General features: G+C 31.3%; 1 protein-coding gene across 1 annotated transcript in view; it reads left to right on the forward strand.

The window, feature by feature from the left end:
- Positions 1 to 21089, forward strand: part of ARHGAP29 (Rho GTPase-activating protein 29) — a 75765-nt gene that overhangs the window by 37816 nt on the left and 16860 nt on the right. Inside the window, exons 12-16 of the mRNA XM_051210304.1 lie at positions 5129 to 5196; positions 7127 to 7599; positions 9527 to 9691; positions 12591 to 12647; positions 20464 to 20585. Coding sequence (XP_051070289.1) covers positions 5129 to 5196; positions 7127 to 7599; positions 9527 to 9691; positions 12591 to 12647; positions 20464 to 20585 — 885 coding nt within the window. The remainder of the gene's footprint in view (positions 1 to 5128; positions 5197 to 7126; positions 7600 to 9526; positions 9692 to 12590; positions 12648 to 20463; positions 20586 to 21089) is intronic.

Below are 21089 nucleotides of genomic sequence, written 5' to 3' on the forward strand. Positions count from 1 at the left end.
TAAAGCTATCTACTTCATTCTGATTTCAATGATTCTATACCTAACTTTATGCCCTCATATGAATCAACTTTATAATAAATAAGGATATATATATATACATATGATCTTCGTTTCATTGTCAAGAGGTTATGAGAGCTATGTAGGATTTCTATTAACATATTTTGTTTAAAATTAAATAATTACTCTCAGAAACGATGAAGATTTTCTTATGTGACACTTATTTCGTGGTACCAGAGTCTGTTATATTTGACTGCTCATGAATAGTTTCGAATAGTGTGTTAAAAATAGCAGCAGTAGGCCTCAACATAAACAAAGAAAACACCAAGACCCTCAAATACAACACGGAAAACGCCAACTCAATCTAACTTGATGGAGAAACTCTGGATAGTCAAGGGAAGGGTAGTAATCTTACAGCTAACAACATGTGACACTCAGAACAACTGTCAGTCAACATCAAAATCAGAATCTTCAATACGAACATCAAGATCCTGCTACTGTACGGAGTTCAAACTTCGACAACTACCACAACTATCGTCAAAAAGATACAATTATTTATAAACAATTGTCTACACAAGATAATCAATGTCCGTTGATCGGATACCATCACAAACAACCTACTGTGTGAGAGAATAAATTAGCTTGTAGTTGAAGAGATAATTAGAAAACGACATTGTAAGTAGATAGGACATGAATTTTGAAAATCACCAGACTGCATCACGATGTAAGCACTAAGTTGTAATCCTGAATTGAAACGGAAAACCGGAAGACGAAATAACTCACTTCGTCGAGAATTGGAAGCAGATACCAAAAAGATGAATAGCAATTAGAAATAGATGGAAAGAATTGTCGAGGACCGAGTTGGATGGTGAATAGTGGTGGGCATTCTATCCTTCTCCATGAGAGGTAACAACAGTAAGTTTGCCAAAAAATAACCTCCACTTTTAGAATATTTTTTGAACTACTTTAAAAGCCTGAGATAATCGGTATATAACAAACAGACAGTCGAAAAAGAAATATTTTCATATGTCAATCAATCAATCAGTTATAAAGTTCAACTTTAACACATTTTATGTCTCTTTTTACCATTGTGGTATGTGCTACTGATGTCGACAGATATAAGTAGTATGTATCAGCAAACGAAAGTAGAATGCCTAGCAGCAGAAGCTTACGAAGATCGAAGAGAACAGATCGACAACAGCAAGTGATTGATATGGAAACGAGAGAACAATAAATTCTGAAACAATTGATTGATATTTTTCAAATGATGTTGTTTACTGTGTGGTTCTTTAATTTTACCAAGATATTCTGTAATTTTGTACTAAAATATATTTGGTTGTCCTCATTTGTGTTCTCGCTCGGTGCACCGTAATTAAAAAGTCTTACAATAAACAGTAGAAATGAACGATAGATGCATCATCTGTTTAATACTGAAATTAAAGAATTTGAAAATGTATTCATAAGAAAAGTCCTATAATCCACTGGTTGGTAAAATTTTTATAAATCTGATAATAATCAACTGCTCACTAGTGACTGACTTCAGGAAAACTCCTGGAGTTCTAGTGAGAAGCCGTTACCAGTGGAGTTCAACCAGGTCTGTTGTGAGATAGTAACTCACTGAAGACAATGGTGTACGGTGGCGCAACTTCGTGGGTTGGTTGAAGTTAGACATTAACACCGTTGGATGCCGGCTCAGTGGTCTAGTGGTTAAGTGCTCACGCGCGAAGCCAGTAGGTCCTGGGTTCGGGCCTCGCGTGGTGCGGGATCGTGGATGCGCACTGCTGAGGAGTCCCATACTAGGACGAAACGGCCGTCCAGCGCTTCCAGGTTTTCCATGGTGGTCTAGTTTCAATCGACTCTTGATTTCAACCTGTGACATTTCTAAAACTCTCCGAAAAACCCATTCTGATAAATCAGAAAATGTCTATCAACAAATAGATTTGATATAACTAAAATAAAAAATCGAAGATAAGATTACCATCAAAAAATACTCATATTGTAGTGAATAAAGAACACGAGTGGAAACAACTGAATGTATTTGAGCACAAAACTTTAGTGCATCTCAATAAAATCTGAAAACCGTATAGTAAATCGTTAATTTGCAAAGTATTAATCCATCATATCAAACTTGACTGTTCCTGTTGTAAACATTAATCCATTGTCTCAGATTCCATCGTTCATGAGTTTTCATACCAATTGCGCTCCGTTCCCGTTCTTTCCTCATTGACCTTCTACTGAAATATATTCTATGTCTGACCACCGTTATATACTACGTATGTGGATAGAAGTAACCCACATCACAATATTACTGTATTACAATTGCTCGATAATTTGTTCGTTGTAATTATTTATTCAATATTAATTGATGTACTAAGTATGGATTTACGTGATCAGTTTCGATTCGTATTCAGCTAATGAGAGTTTAGTATTATTCCCGTTTAAAGTAGATAGATAGATAGATTGAAAGAGATTTATACTTGATACCTACTGAACTATCTTTTAATATCTATTAATATCTTTTAATTATAAAATCAACTCTTCATCATTCATACAATCAAAACTATACCAATGCATCTACTTTATTATTTTGTCCTTATTGTTTCTAAACTACAAAATAAATTTATTTATATCTAATTTTATTTCATCTATAAATAATGTTGCGATGGATTTTTCTCTTTTGTTTTTTTCTCTTTTATTTTTTTCGTTGTTGTTGTTGTTGTTGCAATTTGCATATGATGTCATCAACATTTCATATGTTTAAACAAGATAATATGTTCAATTATTATTGTTCATCTCTATATACATAGATATTAGACATTGTGTTTTTAAAGAAAAATTATATTTAATAATTACTTACAATTGTTTTCTTTTTTTTCTTTCTCTTACAATAAAAACATAAAATAAGAATGTATTTCGTAATATACAGTTTGTTTTTTTAAAGAGCACATATGTTTATTAACTACGATTATATTTTTGGTCTTAACAACCATTTATTTATGTTCATGTTTTCTTTGTTGTTGCTGTTGTCGTTGTTGTTGTTGATAAGGTTCTATATGGATTTGCTTATATTTAGAAACAATAAGACTGACATAAGGAAGATAATTTAAAAAGGTTAATAGATAGACAGATGTTTTGTCTCATTATCAATATATATACATTATTATGCAAAATTAATTACTATAGTGCTTAGATTTAATTAATATTATATAATTAATGTAAAATGAAAAAATAACACAACTTAAGCTAAGTTTCTTTTTTTGTATCGTCTTTTTTTTCTTTGTTTTAGTTTAAAAGACGATTCTAATAATAAACCCAAAGTTAATGACGATTTATTCATCCTTCCAATTAAAATTAAATTATATTTAAGTTATATATTGTTGTAGTTAATTTGATCTCATATGATAAACATGTTTTGAGTTTAGTAAGAATTTTTAATACAGATATGGAATTAAGAAAGATCAAGTTACTCAAATAAGAATGGTTCTGTTAAGTAATTCAGTAATGTAAACCAGTACACAACAATTCAATATTCTGTTGCTAATATAAAAAATACATGAATTGAAAGAAATCTTGGTAGTTGTAGTAGAAAAAAACATAGTCAAACGGAATAGTAAAACTGAGAATATTTTGTTTTAGAAAAATAATGTTGACACACACCAAAACTTAACAACCTAACAGCGATTCGAATTAATCATTAAGTAACAACGGTCATATGGAGAACGGGATTAAGAAACATACATCTGTGGTTATCGTTTCCAGTAAAAATTTAAGTAATTTTGTAGTGATCTCAGTAAGTTGAGATCTGTCATTTTACTAATTTCTCTAATTACCTTAAACATAAATAAAATAATTGATTATTTGTCAATACTATACAGTAATTTAGCTTACTTACGCTTGTTATCTCTCATGGAGAAGCATAGAATGCCCACCACTATTCACCATCCAACTCGGTCCTCGACAATTCTTTCCATCTATTTCTAATTGCTATCCATCTTTTTGGTATCTGCTTCCAATTCTCGACGAAGTGAGTTATTTCGTCTTCCGGTTTTCCGTTTCAATTCAGGATTACAACTTAGTGCTTACATCGTGATGCAGTCTGGTGATTTTCAAAATTCATGTCCTATCTACTTACAATGTCGTTTTCTAATTATCTCTTCAACTACAAGCTAATTTATTCTCTCACACAGTAGGTTGTTTGTGATGGTATCCGATCAACGGACATTGATTATCTTGTGTAGACAATTGTTTATAAATAATTGTATCTTTTTGACGATAGTTGTGGTAGTTGTCGAAGTTTGAACTCCGTACAGTAGCAGGATCTTGATGTTCGTATTGAAGATTCTGATTTTGATATTGGCTAACTTAATCAATACAAATTTACTTGAACAATCGTGAATGAAAGTTTGAAAAATAAAATACTAATCAGATTTGCACTTCAGGTCTTTCCTAAGCAAACATTTTCCATACTCTTTCATAAAAATGATGTTGAACTCTTATGATAGCAAAAAATTTCGTAATCTGAAAAATACATATTTCATCTCATTGACTTATTTAATTTTAATTCACATAAAGTCTCCTGACTAGAAAATATGTGACGAGCATACGAGATCTAAATAGAGTATATACACCATATTCATTCAGATTACTTTCATTAATTTAACCTGAAAAGTCAACTATCTATTGTAATAAAAAGATTTTTTTCAAAATACCAAACTGTATTTCTTCTTAAAATTCTGAAAATCAATACTTGAAGGTTCAACCAAAGATAGTCCAGTTCACTAAGGATAATAACATGAATACTTAAAACATAAGTCTATAAGCGCAGGTATTATACAGGGCTTATACAGTAATGCATCTTTAACTCACATCATTTCATTATCAGTTAAGTTTCGATATTCAGTATTGCTGTGTGTAGCATTTATGGCCGAATATATTCAAATTCTGTCGTGGTTTGACAAATACAAAACTCTGTAGAAATATTGATACTCATAATGAATTAAGTAATTCACTGTGCAACATTTCCAAGTCTTGTGAAATGAAAAAAATTATAATTACATAGAAAATCTATCATGTAAATGAATAGATGTTTTTCATTAACAGTTTTTAATGTTTCTATTTTTTTATTTTATAGATTGGATACAAGTCGTTTAACAAGTAGGTTGGGTAAAGATTCCGGTGACTCTACTTTAGATATATTTTGTAAGTAAATCTTTTCTACACATATTTAAGTTATTTGATATGCTTTGATTTATTTATAAAGAAAATACAAAATTATTACCTCTTGGTCACTTGATATGAAAACGAATTATACAACACTTATTTTTATCTTTTATGGTGATTAACTCAATATGGAGTGATGTTATAAAATATAACTTGGTCCTATAGTTTAATAGGGAAAAAATGTTGAAGCTATTCGAACTAGTCATTTATTTATTGGATCATCTTATACACTTGACAATATGAACTAGTCAAGATAGATCTTATTGAAAACCTGAAAGCACTGGACGGCCTTTTCGTCCTGATATGGGACTTGTGAGCAGTGCACACCCAAGATTCGGAATGTGCGAATCGACGCTTGGTCTCTAGATCACTGAACTGACAATCAACGCTTTCAATTTTTAATGTTGTTTTACTTGTATTTTCCCATCTTTGCTTAAAAAGCTTGTGACTTAAGGCTATATTGAGGCAATCCGCACAGAATGCACATATTCCAACATGAGACTGATCAATTGCAGGCTTAAATAACAATGAGAAGATACAAGTAAAACAACACAAAGTGAATTTAAACTTCATCCCATTGCACAAGCAGGTGGCTATTAGTACTCAGTAGATATGTGGATAAGGTGATGGCGTTTAAAGCAAACGGTACTAGGTTCGAGTTCCGGGGTGAACATAAACTCGATGCAGGTGTATCCAGCTGACGAGTCCCGAATGGGAGGAAACAGACGTCTTGGATTCCACTGCTAGTTACTATCCATCTTTACTTAAATAGTTTTACGTTTTCTATGTCTTTAACAATGAATGCGCCAACTCATTTATTTTATGTAGTTGCACACAAACAGTATTTGCTTATTTACATACTTCTGTTACCTAATGTGAAGCATAGGCTACCAGCCAGCATTGTCCAAATAACTTTATCCTGTCCTTGTTCTATCAACTTTCCCCAAGTACTATTTATACTGTTGAAATGAACAATAGGCTATAGAGAATCTCAAATTATCAAACCAATCAGAACAATATACTTTATTAAGTGCGGTTAAAAGTATCTTGATGAATCACTTACTTTATTATACTATTAAGGTATCAAATTATCATAAACCTTAATAGATGCATAACTAAAAGATTTATATTACAAAACTAAGTATAATTAAAAATGATTGTTATTATCGGTCTATATGAGATGTGACAGTAGTCAATGCAATAAAAAATCTTGAAACCATTGTTGAATAAATATCAATCCATTAGAAAATACGCATTCAAGTTTTCATATTTTTCACTACTCTCTCCTTTTCTAACCATAAATATGAAATCAACTACAACAATGAATAGATTATTTCGATAAAATGTTTTGTTTATTACACAAGAGGGATATTCTTTAATATATACTATGCCAGTTTGGTGAGAGTATAATTTATGGACGACCTTTGAGCGACTCTTCAGATTGTCCACCTAATAATTAGGACCAAATGAGGGTTATAAACCTGAGTGAAGAATTCGAATTTCGATTTACAGTTGAGGGTTAAGGTTAAGATTTTCACGAATTGACATAAGTTATAATGTCAAAATGATATTTAATCAAATGAGTGGATGAATTCAGCGACAAAATCCGAGACCTGTTTTCTTATATCTGATTGGTTCGTTTATAAATTATAGTCTTGCTGTCAGTTTTAATTGACCAACATATGATAAGCAGTTCAATCAAGCATCACGGATGCTATCCAATTCTTTGCATTAACCTAATACAAGATATTTTTCTGTTAAAACTCAAACTATGTAAAATATCTAGGTAGTTAAAAAAAAATTTTATTTCAACTTAATAAACTTTATAGACTGTTTATTTATAATTACTTGTCTCTCATGACATATTTATCTACATTTTTCTTACTTCTTCTTTTATATACTATGATAGCTGCACATCGTAATCTCCTCTCATTACATTCAGACTCTGATTCTGATACAGAAACAACAGATTTGCCATTAAATACAACTGGACGAAATAGTACAAGTCTTGGTGTTATTACTGGAGGAAGTAGTAGTAGTGGTGGAATCGGTAATACTGCTAATAGTAGTAGTAATAATAATAGTCTCAGCGGTTGTGGAGTTGCAAGTGGTATAGTGTCAACAAGTAGTAATGTTTTATCAACTATTGTTGAATTTGGATCTAATCTATTTCGACCAGATTCTAAAAAATCAATACGTAATAAACGTTCAACAACAAATAGTCTTAGTAATTCATCAGTCCCACCAATCAATCCGATAGATAATTTAGAAACAATAGCTATTCATGAAGCTAATTTAGAAAGAGAATATTTATCAGCATGTTATCCAGTAGCCAGATGTATTGCAGCGATTGAAAAACAAGAAAATGGTCTAGCAACACATGTAAGTAAAAAATTCGTAATTATATTGTCATATGTTATAGCTAATTTTGATAACTTTCAACCTGAATTGATAAATATAAAACTTTTAGAAATTGATAAACAGATAGAATTTTTCATGTGTTTTTTCTTTGTGATGCACATGAAATTACATTTAAACCAATACGAATTCCGAAAGATCATTTTCACTATTCCTTTCTACTCAGTTACATGGTATTCTGAGGGTCTAGTTGTTGTCTCATTACAAATGTTCACGAAGTTATTCTTTTCATGTAATGTTACTCTTTACGAAGTAATGCGTAAATTCAAATAATGATGAAATTAGTGGGACTATAATTTATGGACGACCTTTGAGTGACGGTAACGTGACCTTGAGGATGTCCGGCTACTAACTACAACTAATTAAGGGTTATGAAGCAGCGTGAGAAATCCAAATTATTATTTACAGTTGATGATTAGGGTTAGGAACTAGATTTACGGTTTGCATCACGAATTGACATCAGCTAAAATTCCAAAGCGGTATTTGACCAAACGGTTGAATGAATTTCGCGCTAAAATCCAAAACCTGATACCTTATATCTGATTGGTTGGTCCATAAATTATAGTCTCACCATGAAATTTCCTATTTATGGGTTGTTTGAATCTTCCCCATTGTTGTTTGAATTACATTTGATTAATCTCTTTTGGCATAGATAAATTCTGTGAGGGTTGCTTCAATGTTGTCATTAAGTCACAAGTAATGCATTAGACCATAGAAAAAGACTTTTAGTCACTATTCAGTAATCAATCAATGTAAATATCTCAGTCTTATAGTAAATCAGTAGTGAGTCGATTAGATCAATCGTAAGGTTTCAGATCAGTAAACTGGGTGATCTAGGTTTGAATCCTACAAGTACCATTTTTCCTTGAAGATTGCAACTAGGTCTAACATTTCCCACAGACTACCTTCAACTATCCATTTTTAGGACATACGATATACATCTGTATATTCACAACTTCAGCGATAATATTCTATCATTACCAAAGATTAGAGACATACATCAACCATCACTGCAGAATAATCAATAATTTATAAAAATTATAAGATAAAATGAATCTTTTTTCTTAAAATGCAACATCAACTTGGAAAAAGCGGTAACTAATCAGTAGTTAAATAACAATTCTATTTATAGAACTTGAAATATCAACAAAAACGAACCAAAATAAAATACAATTTATTTATTTTTCTGAACCGATTCTACTTTATTTTCCCTCTTAACTAATTTGTTTATTTATTTTCTTGGGGAATACATTGTTTTGTTATTCAAAAATATTTCTTTAAAGAACCACCTGGTATAAATGAAATAATTGAATTCATAAGTCGATATAAATAAGACCACCATTGAATACCTGGAAGCATTGGACAGTCGTTTCGTCCTAGAATGGGACTCTACAGAAGTGCACATCCACGAATCCTCATGACTGGCTTCAAGATAGATTTCCGTGAGTTCTAGTCAGAAGTCGTGACCAGTGGAGTTCAACTGTGTCCGTTTTGAGGTAGTTACTCACTAAGGACAATGAAGATCGGTTACGCAATATGGTGGGTTGGTTGAAGCTAGACATAAACACAGTTGGTTAGTCCGCTCAGTGGTCTAGAGGTTAAGTATTTGCTCGTGAGACCGAAGATTTTGGTTTAAGGTCCACATGTGGGATTCTGGATGAGCATTGTTGGAAAATCCCATACTAGGAAAAAACGGTCGTATAGTGCTTCCAGGTTTTCCATGGTGGTCTAGCTTAAATCAACGATTGAAATTACTACAATTTCCACAAACCCCCATTCTAATAAATGAAATACCTTATTCTTTTTTGGTATCATAATCGTACAGTTTAATTACAAAATATCAGTTGTTATTCTTTGTTTTTGTCTGTTTGATTTTTTTTGGCATAATAAGGGAATTTATCGTGTACCAGCGTCTAAAGCAAAAGTTTCTAATCTAATGGATTTGTTACAATCTAATCAATTAGTTAGCAGTGAACAAATTCAAAATGATATCGACTTGTTAAGTCAAGAACATCCACTTACATTGGCTAGTCTGGTGAAAACACAACTGATTGCCGTAAGTGTTTTGTTTGTTTTTTTGGAATTTTCTAAAATTTTTTAAAGTTTATTTTCTTAATTATTATATTGAAGAATTTATCGAATATCAGGAACAACTAAACATTTGGTTTCTTTCAGTTTTTGTTTTAAACCACTCGAAATGATGAATTAAAATTTAACAAAGTGTAAACCCTTATGACCATGCAGTCATCATAATCATCGAAAGTTTTTGTATTGTTTGTTTAAATCTTCCCATTGATCAGTCTTTTGTTGGCATATGTGCATACTGTGCGAATCTCCTTCTTATTGCCTTAAGTCACAAGCATTATAATCTTGAATGGATGGTGGCTAGCAGTGGAATCCAGGAAGTGTTTTTTTTCTATTTAGGACTGGTCAGCTGGATCTACCTGCATCCCACAGTTGATATTCACTGGGATGCTGGCACATCCAGCTGATCAGTCTCAAACAGGACAAAACATATGTCCTGGATTTCACTGCTAGCCACCATCCATCCAACCTTATAATCATACATTACTATTTTTTCTAGGTTCATTAAATTCTTTTTCCACTGTTATTGAAAGTGATATAGTCTTATGATTCATTTATTATAAGTTTACATCGATTTAGCTTAACAACGTACAGTCAGTTACAACGTAGGACCAGTCACATATGTGCATCGGTCCAAGATGTCACACCTCACTAGCACAGCAAGATGAACACCGGATTCATAGAAGCAGTTAACTCAATGGTGTAATATATAAAGGGAAGATTGCATATAAGGATATAGTACAGGAAGAAAGAGTTAGTTCGTAGAAAGAAAGATATGAGATGATTTTAGTCTCATAGTTTAAGGGAAGACAAAAAGTGTATACACCTACGCCATTATGATCGATTCTGAGGTATGTCACCCGAAGTCTCCAACCATTGATTATGATAGTCACGCGGACCCCAACCAAGTAGTCTGTATCTACCATCATGTCTCAGACTAGAAGTTAGTGACTTCAATCACTGATGCCATGTTTTGGTTTGGCCAGCACTAACTTTCTTCTAACAATTCCCAACATTAGTCAGCATTACGCGTCGTGGTAATCGGTATTCAGGCATACGCAACACGTGGCTCATTTAACTTAACCGATAAGTTCGATGAACTGTTTGATGCAAAACACTGTTGAAGTCTAGATTATTATTAACTAATGTAATTTGCAATAAAAAGAATTCAATTTAGGGTATTTTTATATTTTTATTAAAACGTCAGTGATATGAAAACCTTAAATGGTGATCTTTAATATAGAACCACTTTATTTTGCCATTTTTGTAATTCATGTAAATGTTTATACTGTATACTTTAACCACCTAATGGATTCATTCACTATTGTAAATGGCTTACAATCTTTTGTAAAATGAAACTGTAAAACTTAAAGAACGCAATCATGATAAACAGGACGAAACATTTTATAGTAGATTATCTTCGAGGTAATTCCTAAATCTTCATATTTTAATCGCCTTGATAACCAATATTAAATAAACTTTAACGGTGTATGAATTGAAAAGGCAACACGAAGCCACGACTACATTTTATTAATGAATGGTACATATGACTTAGCTACAAGTACGCTTAACAAATTTGAGCAGAAATGCTAATGTGTACGAACGAGCGAATTAAAAGTTGAATAAAGAATCGAGTGAATAAACAAGATTCAAGCGTATATTTATAAGAAAGCGATTGATTTATCAAGCGACTTACAGAATTAACATACAAGCTAGAAATAGGGATTTGTGCGTAGGCTGTCACATGTGATCAAGCTTATGTGTTTATACATACATGATAATAACATCAACATACATAACTTAGTGCTGTTCGAATAACACTGTCTATTAAATACGTTAACTGAAGGACTTGACAAAACCAAACATAAACAAGCTTATGGGTATTGGGAGTGCTATAAGCTGTTCAATGGGTCATGATATTCATTGCTTCCACAACTAAAGTCAATCCATGACGAACGCAATCTATAAATTATAATCATACCTCATAAAACCACTTTCTAATTAAATTATTGCTATCATCATATTAATGTGAAAAAAATAAAGTAGAATGTTGATAAAAATTATCTGTTCAATACAAAAATGAGTAAAAAACACTACTTGGGTGGTTATTAAAAATTACTTTTATTGGTTCATCATGTACTGATATAGCTGCAATAGTATTTTTTGAAGTAACTAAAATTTGATTACAAGTTAATTGTTTAACAGTTGCTTGGTCAACATGAGACAAAACTCATTCAGTAATCAGTTTGTGGAGATGTTTTAGCTGGAATTGTTTAAGGAATTCCGAAAGAAAAAAAGACAAATGTTATGTAAACGTTCAGTGAGTGTTTAATCAACTGAGTACTTAACTGACTAACGAATTGATTAATTATTTAGCATACATACAGATATTTTTTTATTATGAGCTTCATTTCGTTCAAATTTTAGAGTTGCTTAATTTTTAAAATATAAACAGTGAAGTATATTTTAGTTTTAATGGTTCGAATCTATCCATTGTTAATATTTGTGAACTGCAGACAATAAATCTGTTTTCAGATATGTGAGTCCCAAATAGATTGTCTCTATACTATCCTTAAGTCCCTAACATGTCTAAACAGAGTAGTTACCGGAACTTAATAGCCTAATGGACAAAATGTTAACAGTTTGGAGTGATAGACACTAAGTTTGAATTCTGGTATGAACATTAACACTATAGTAAAGATTTATAAAATTGACGAAATGCATGTTTCAAACTTTGTGTTAACATGAAATACTTTGTCCAATATTGATTGTTAATATTAGTTATACTTATTCAACTAAAAATAAACTTAGGTCTACTTTACTTTTCACTATTTTTTTGTTTCTGTTTATTTAAATACATAATTATACAGTTACCTGAACCATTACTCACATACAATCTTTATCCGAATTTTGTTGAACTTGGAAAGGTAAGTTGGATTCATTTAAATTTACAGTGAACATTGTTTAAATACTTATTTTTTTAAAAAAGGAATTTTAGTTAGACAATCTTAATTTTAATCAAAATGTTTATATATATAATTTTTATAAATTAAGTGAAATACTATTTAATACTTAATATTGCCCTTTAATGTATTCATGGATTGTTAAAAAATCAACCAGAACAGTCCTTTCTAACTTCTTAGAAATTTCAATAGTTGAAATCATGAGTCAATTGAAGCTAGGTCACCATGGAAAACCTGGAAGCACTGGACGGCCGTCTCGTTCTAGTATGGGACTCCTCGACAGTACGCATCCACGATCCCGCCGAGATTCGGACCTACCAGTCTTGCATGCAAGCCACAACCAGTGGAGTTAAACCAGGTCTGTTGTGAGGTATCAGCTCATTAAAGACAATGGTGTACGGTGGCGCGATTACGTGGATTGATTGAAGTTAGACCGTCGAATGCCAGCTCAGTGGTCTAGTGGTTAAGCGCTCGTGCGCGAGGCTGACAGGTCCTGGGTTCGAATCCCGCGAAGCGGGGTCATGGATGCGCACTGCTCACCGTCTCATGCTAGAAAGAAACGGTCATCCAGTGCTTCCAGGTTTTCCATAGTGGTCTGGCTTCAATCGACTCATTTCAACTATTGAAATTACTGAAATCTTCACAAAACCCCTTCTTAGAAATTGTTTATAAATCCATTGTAAACATTTTGTGTAAGCAGACTTGTAATAAACACTATCCAATAAGGCAAAAATGTTAGAACAAAATCCATCGGCAATTTATTGATATAATTTTAATTCAGGATCATCGTTTTTCACATCTTACAGAATAATATTTATCAGTATAGAATTGTGGAGATTATTAAGACTTTTAATTGACATCATGAACTGACCAATGTTAGACCTCCATTGAGGGCCTAGAAACACTAGACGGCCATTTCGTCACAATATGAAATTCGTGATCAGTCCACATCAACGATCACGCACCAAAGGGACTTGGACTTAGGTTCTTCAGTCTCACGTGTGAACACTCAGCCTCTAGACCACTGAGCCGACTAACTGTGTTTATGTCTAACATCAACCAATTCACCATATTGCGTTACTGTCCTTCATTGTCTTCAGTGAGTGACTACCTCACAACAGACACAGTTGGATTTCACTGGTCACGACTTCTAACTAGAACTCCTGGAAATACATTGTGAAGCTAGTTTCTAGTACGTACATGGTAATTTTCAGTATAGGATTGTGGAGATTGTTGAGTTCTTTAATTAAGGTAATGAATATTTAGTGAAATATGGTTTAAGTCTTTTCAGAAGATTAAACGTTCCGACATTATTATAGTCAATGTAATTAAAGTTTATTTGAAGGAACTGATCATAAAAAATCGTTTTATTCACAATCATGAGAAACTGGAGTCAAATATGTTGTCATATTCTAATTTATTCAATCAATATTCAATGAATAGTGATTCCAACTAAGGTAAATGATTCATTAAAATCTTCACAATACAAATGTTTCTTTTGAACTAACCGATACATACTAATTTGATTAGGTTACGATTACTTAAATAATCAAGGATTATATAAATATTATAAAAAGGTGTAGTAAACAGTTACAATCTGAATCCATCATATTCAGATCAAACTTCAATAGTTCATGAAAATTATCTATGTGCTCGTCAAACGAGCCTAACAAATTATGCAGTTCTGAAATTGGGAAAACATCTACTTTCAAGTCAACTGTTTACAGCTATCTATATATGTTGAAATGAGTTGGTCCATGAGATATTCCACGCAATGTCGAACCACCTAGACTTGTGACCAGAGTGCAACTCGGTCGATAGAATTCCATCTGCACTAAGAAGCACTTGACATACATCAAAGTGATCACTAAACGGTGATCAATCATTTGTATATATATATGTATCAATCCTACAGGAGGTCAGTCTCATCCCGGATAGCTCAGAGAGAACGCTTGTGACTGTGAAGTTGAGTGACTTGGGATCGAATCCTTCAGGGAACATCATTTCCCTGAAGATTACAGGTTTACCTTCATATTGACAGCCAAATACACGGAACCTAGGTTCAGGATTTCCTTTCGACTACCTCATTTCATCTCAGTATATGATTTGTTTAATAAACCTTATAGAAACTGGTTCATTTTGTATATAGTATTCGTTACAGAATTATTCTGTTTGAATCACTAATCAATATCAATGATCACTGGTCAGTTAGCTGTATGAGGCCAAGAATTTTTAATCTTTAAGCTTTGGTCAAGATATCTAAAGATATTTTGTTGAATTTCTATTGAGATTATGTATGCATACTGTTAAACAGTTGTAAAACTAGAATGAAACAGCTGTTAAATTCTCTCTTATTTTTATTAGTGCTATAAATATGATGTGAAATTACTTTAATAAATAACAAAGAAAGTATAGAATAAATTTAATGATGTTAAAGAAATAACAATCTTTGAAAAGAAATTAAAGAAAGTTTTTTTTGTGAAAAAAGAAATAACTATTAATTAGACAAGCTTTTTTTCTCATTATACATATATAGTCATTCTTTGTACTTATAAATAATATTGCAATCCTAAAATATGAATATATGGTGGAGTTTTGTCCTTTAAAGTGGATGGTTTGGTTGTGAAGCTTTCATTGTTGTTCCGAATGATATCATCAGCACAAACGTCAAGTAGAAGTAGAAGTTTGTGCTGATGATGTCGTTCAGAATAATGACGAAAGCTCTACGACTAAATTGTCCAGCTCAGAGAACAAAAATTCATCTAAATATAAATATATAGTGGTAAGGTGTATATTATTTTTAATTGGTATAATATTCTTTCACTATCCTACATAGAATAAATAAATCACTGTCAATTTGTGTTACAACTTCAGGAAAATAATCCATTAGCTCATATAAATTTGTATATTTTTTTGGGGGGGGGTTGTGAAATGATTAACACATGTATTGTCATATTCAGTAAATACTTGATTGAACAACTGATATTTATTATCATTAAAAAGAATATATATGAAATTTATCAGAGTTTATTGTATGGTAAAAATAATTCTTTTATAGTTAATGGTAATTTATCTCTATCAGTAAAGCAAATATTTAGGTAATTGTAATAATGAATTAGTAAATATACTTATAGATGATGGTAACATTTCTGATGTGTTAATAAAGACTGGTTAAAATTCAGTACAGATTATCAACAATGGTATAATATAAATTATTTCTAATAATAATGTAAATTGTTTCTTAATTGATAAAGTTATGGAGTCAAAAACTTGGTTTCCGTTGAATTTTACAGTATAACTTGTAATGTACTTGCTAATTGAAATAATTCATCTTTTCGGTGAATTTTGTATAATATAACAAATTAAAATTTTGAATCAGAAGTTCTATATTCATGTTTAGTACTTGTTAATATCCATTAGTGGAGCGTATTTGAAATTATCAAAGAACTGATATTTCTTTCAATACTTGATATCATGAGTCAATTAAAGCTAGACCACCATGGAAAACGTGGAAACAATGGACAGTCGTTTCATCCTAGTATGAGACCGGTGAGCAGTGAGGATCCACGACCCCGCCCCTCGGAAGATTCGAACCCAGGACCTACTAGACCACTGAGTCGGCATTCAACGGTGTTAATGTCTGACATCAACTGAGGAGACCCACAATAAGAAGAAACGACCGTCCAGTGCTTCTAGGTTTTCCATAGTGGTCTAGCTTCAATTGACTCATGATCTCAACTATTGAAATTATTTTAATCTCCACAAAATCCCTTCTGATGATATTTCTTTCTTTAAAACTTACAATTTATGACAATTCAAAACTAAAATTCAATGTTACTACTGTGTTACTCAATTTAAGAATGATCTTTTTTAGGACCGATTTTTCCAAAATTTCTCAATAACCATATATAGTGGATCATTTTCATACTTACCAATCACAAAATACATAAAATCTTACAGACAGACTTCTCCAGTGTTTTTTAAAAAAAATAAGTATTCATAAACCTAATATGACTTTATGAACGGTCATGGAATTAGTCAAATTGTTTAATCTTTTATAATACAAAACATTTGCTTTATTGAACAAAACGGTGGATCAACATTTGATTCTTATTTAGCTAAGAGATAAGATATTTACAGAATTCCTACTAGACTTTGAAATAATACAATAAAAGCAAGATTTCACTAGTTAGTATTGAGATGGTGGAGAAGATTTCACGAATACTGAGACATCTAGTAGATTCAGCCAAACACTCCATCAAATCCCCAACACAATTCCTGGACCAAATTAAGGATATTCAAATCAACAACGACGAACTCATGATATCCTTCGACGTAACAGCACTGTTCACCTCAATTGAACTAGTTAGTATGTTTAACAGATTATTGAACACGTCCTTCTACATCATTAACATACATAATTTCCAGAAAAACAAGCTATAAGTAGACGCATTCATGTAGTTTATATTCTTAAAGGGATGAAATATACGAACTGTATATTATTTTTCTAATTCTCTTCAAAGAATATGTTTACTTAACAAGTAACTATCAATTCACAAATTATAAACCAGATTATTTTTAGAAGAGTAGGAATAGCAGTGATTTAAATCGATTAAATAATAATATCAGAAATTCTTAGTTGTCATTTAATACTAGAAACGTACAAGGTTTTATTTTTAAAGTCCTGTCATGGATATCATATATAACTTAGCAATGTTATAAACAGATATGTGTAAATATATTTGAATTACTAAATAATGCTTATGAAATATCACGAATTAATCAAGTTTAAAGTAGTAAATCACTGAATGCCAACTCAGTGTTGTAAAGGTTTAAAGTGATCTTAACGTTTGAAGGTCTTGTGTTCGATTTCTGGTGAAATCGGTGATGCAAACTGCTGAAAAGTTCTAGGTGGGACTATAATTTATGGTTAACCATTAGGCAGTGTTAAAATGATCTTGAAAATGTTCACCTACTTATTAGGTTTGAATGAGGGTTATAAATCAGTATGAAGAATTAGGATTAGGATTTATAGTTGAACGTTATGGTTAGAAATAAGATTTAATGTTTTCACCCCGAACTGATATCAGCTATAATGACAAAATGTTATTTGACTAAATAGATGAATGAGTTTCGCTCTAAAATTCAACACCTATTATCTTATATCTAATTGGTTCATCCATCAATTATAGTCTCAACTAAGTCCTATACTACCACTTAACAGCTATCCAGTGTTTTCTAGCTTCTACTTATTGTTCACTTAGAATTATTTCGCCAATCAACCATTTTTTACAGGTAAATTAAATCAAAATTCACTAGTTTAATTTCATGTTTGACAACAACCATCTTAACCGTTGTTTATCTATATGACATTGTTCAAGTGGAAAAAAAAACACAACGACAACAACACATATAACCCAACTTATTACAATCTAACGTTTCATGTTTTTTTGTTTTCAACAACCTAACGATTCACCTGTAGACTTTTATATCAACCAAAATGTTATATTTACATAATTAAATGATATATATATATGTTAAGTGGAGCGGAACAATGAATAGAAATATGTTTATTTTCTAGCGAAAATCAATCATCAACTCAAATTGAGGTCATTTCAGTGTAAATACAGTTAATTTATTTTTGACAAGATTTTGTGGTATTTATAGCATTCAACTACTTTTGTTTTGTATTCATTTGACCGGTTACATTTAGATAGAAATTACTATTCAAATAAACAACAATGATTATATTATTTCATTGTATTTGTAGAATCTGTTTAATGTAATATGTGATTAACATCATCAATCAATGATTAGTTGAAAAAGTGATTGGAAAATAAAGAAATACAAAAGTCCATAGTGTTGTATTATTCGAATGATAATTTTGATGAAGTTTTATTCTTTGAACTGGATCGTTTAGTTGTGGAGCTTTCATTTCTACCTGAAGTTTGTTCAGATGATGTCGTTCAGAAGAACGATGAAAGCTTCACGATCAAACCATCCAGCTCAGAGAACAAAAGTCCACCAAACTTTTAAAAGGTAGAATTATGTATTCATTATTAAAATGATCGAATATTAAATGTGATATAGTAAAAAAGTATATTTTACTCTAATTAAAGACTTGTAAAGACAAAATAACACTACAATAAGAATAATAATTCTGTTTTATCAGTATAGCATTGTGGAGATTGTTGGGTGTCTAACAGAGATTATGAATTGATCAATGTTAGAACACCACTTAAAACCTAAAAGTATTGGACATCCATATCGTCCTAGTATGGGACTCATGAATACTCAACATCCACGATCTCACACCAAAAGGATTCGAATCCAGGACCTTCATTCTCACATGTGAACACTTGATCTCTAATATAAATATTAAACAGTGATATATTTTATATTTTATATCAACCTATTTAATACGTAATGAGTAAGTACAATGATAAATCTGAAAACTTTTATTTTATTTCAATAGACTGATCTATAGCTTTAATAGTTAATTTTGTGTCATTTTGTTTTTTTACACAAATAAATTGTCTCGTTAAAATTAAACGTACAATCATGTAAATAAGTGGATGTATTTGTATAACATTGAACTAGCATGGTTGATCAATAAACAAAGGAGAGATCTGTTTTGGACCATCTAATCGATACTGTAATGATCGGAGTTTATATTACAAAAAAACATTTGAAAAAACTCGATTGAATTTCTTTCATGTTACCAGGATGGTTTTGCATTCAATAAATGCTATAGATGTATACGTTAATAAATCTTATATTTGATTATTGAAAACGTTTATACAACTTCTTAATGTATCCTTATCTTTTGCTAAGTTCACCTTACGTTTTTTTTTTTCAAAATCTCTTCAACTTTAATTTCCAATTTTATTCTTAAATAATTTCTTTTAATAAACTGATGATTTAATCCGTTTTATTCATCACTCATTATTGTTTTATAAATAATGATAAACACTTATATTGAATTACTTAATTTTAGGCTGAATTCATATTCTTACGTAATTAATTATAGTAATTAACTGATTAAGTAATTACTTTTCATTGCTTATATTAAATTTATTGAATTAGAGATCAGTTAATATCTTTAGCAAATCTGTCGAGATGTTGTGTTGAAATGATCTAACACCATTTATTCGATAATAATTTCCTACTTAATTCTGAAACATATATATATAAAGATACATGAGTTTGAAGCTTTAACGGAAAACGAGAAAGATTTCTTTCATCAACTTATATTTTATAATATCTTAATAAAAATATTGAATCAGAAAGGGGTTTTGTCGAGATCTTAGTACTTCTAGTGATTGAATTTATGAGTTGATTTAAGCTACACGATCACGAATCCCATACGTGAGACCCAAATCCAGGACCTTCGATCTCACACGTGAATGCTTACTCTCGAAATCATTGAGCCAGCATCAAACAGTGTTAATGTCTAACTCTAACCAATCCACGATATTATGTGACAGTCCTCTATTGTCTTCAGTGAGAAATTGCCTGAGAACAGATACGATTGAACTCCACTGATCACAGTTTCTCACTAGAACTACAGGAAATCCATCTTGAAGTTAGTGACTAGTGAGTACATGATGAAACTAGGACGAACTGGTTATCCGGAGCTTCCAGGTTTTGAATGCTGTTCTAACTTAAATCGACTCGTACATTCAACTATCAAAAATGTTAAATGAATTAAATTACATTCAAGCTTATTATTCTTTTATGTTTCTGTTTTTTCTTCTAAATATTCTATACATTCATCTAGGCGTTTGACTTGGTTGATTCAAATATAACTGATGAACTGATGAAACGTCTTCAACTATTGATTAATCATTTAAGTCCTGGTAATCGTCAATTAGCTGGATTAATTTTTCATCATTTACACAGGTAACAAATAAAAGGGTAACAAAAATTTTTTTCAGTGTTGGCTACGATTAGGATATTACCAATAGTTTTGTCAATTTATGAATAAAGACATACTATTTTCATAGATTTGGTTATTCATTTGTAATTGCATAACTGTATTTGTTCGAATTCCAATGTGGTTTTCATCATGAACCAAATATTTGAACATTGATGGGAAATTAGGAATTATTCAACTACTGGTATGTTCTGATTTAGCACCATGTAATAAATGGATACTCAAGAATGAATAAAACAATGGTTTATTTAGTAATAGAATTCATGAGTCAACCATGGAAAACTAGGCCGTCCAGTGCTTCCAGGTTTTCCATGGTAGTCTAGCTCCAATTGACTCATGAATTCAACTACTAAATTACTATAATATCCACAAAAACCCTTCTCTGATAATAGTTTTATTTTGCTATATGAAGACATACTTAGGCCACTGAGTCGGAATACAATGATTAGTTTGTGATAAAACAACTACTT

Source organism: Schistosoma haematobium, chromosome ZW (genome assembly GCF_000699445.3).
Source record: "Schistosoma haematobium chromosome ZW, whole genome shotgun sequence".
NCBI lineage: Eukaryota > Metazoa > Platyhelminthes > Trematoda > Strigeidida > Schistosomatidae > Schistosoma > Schistosoma haematobium.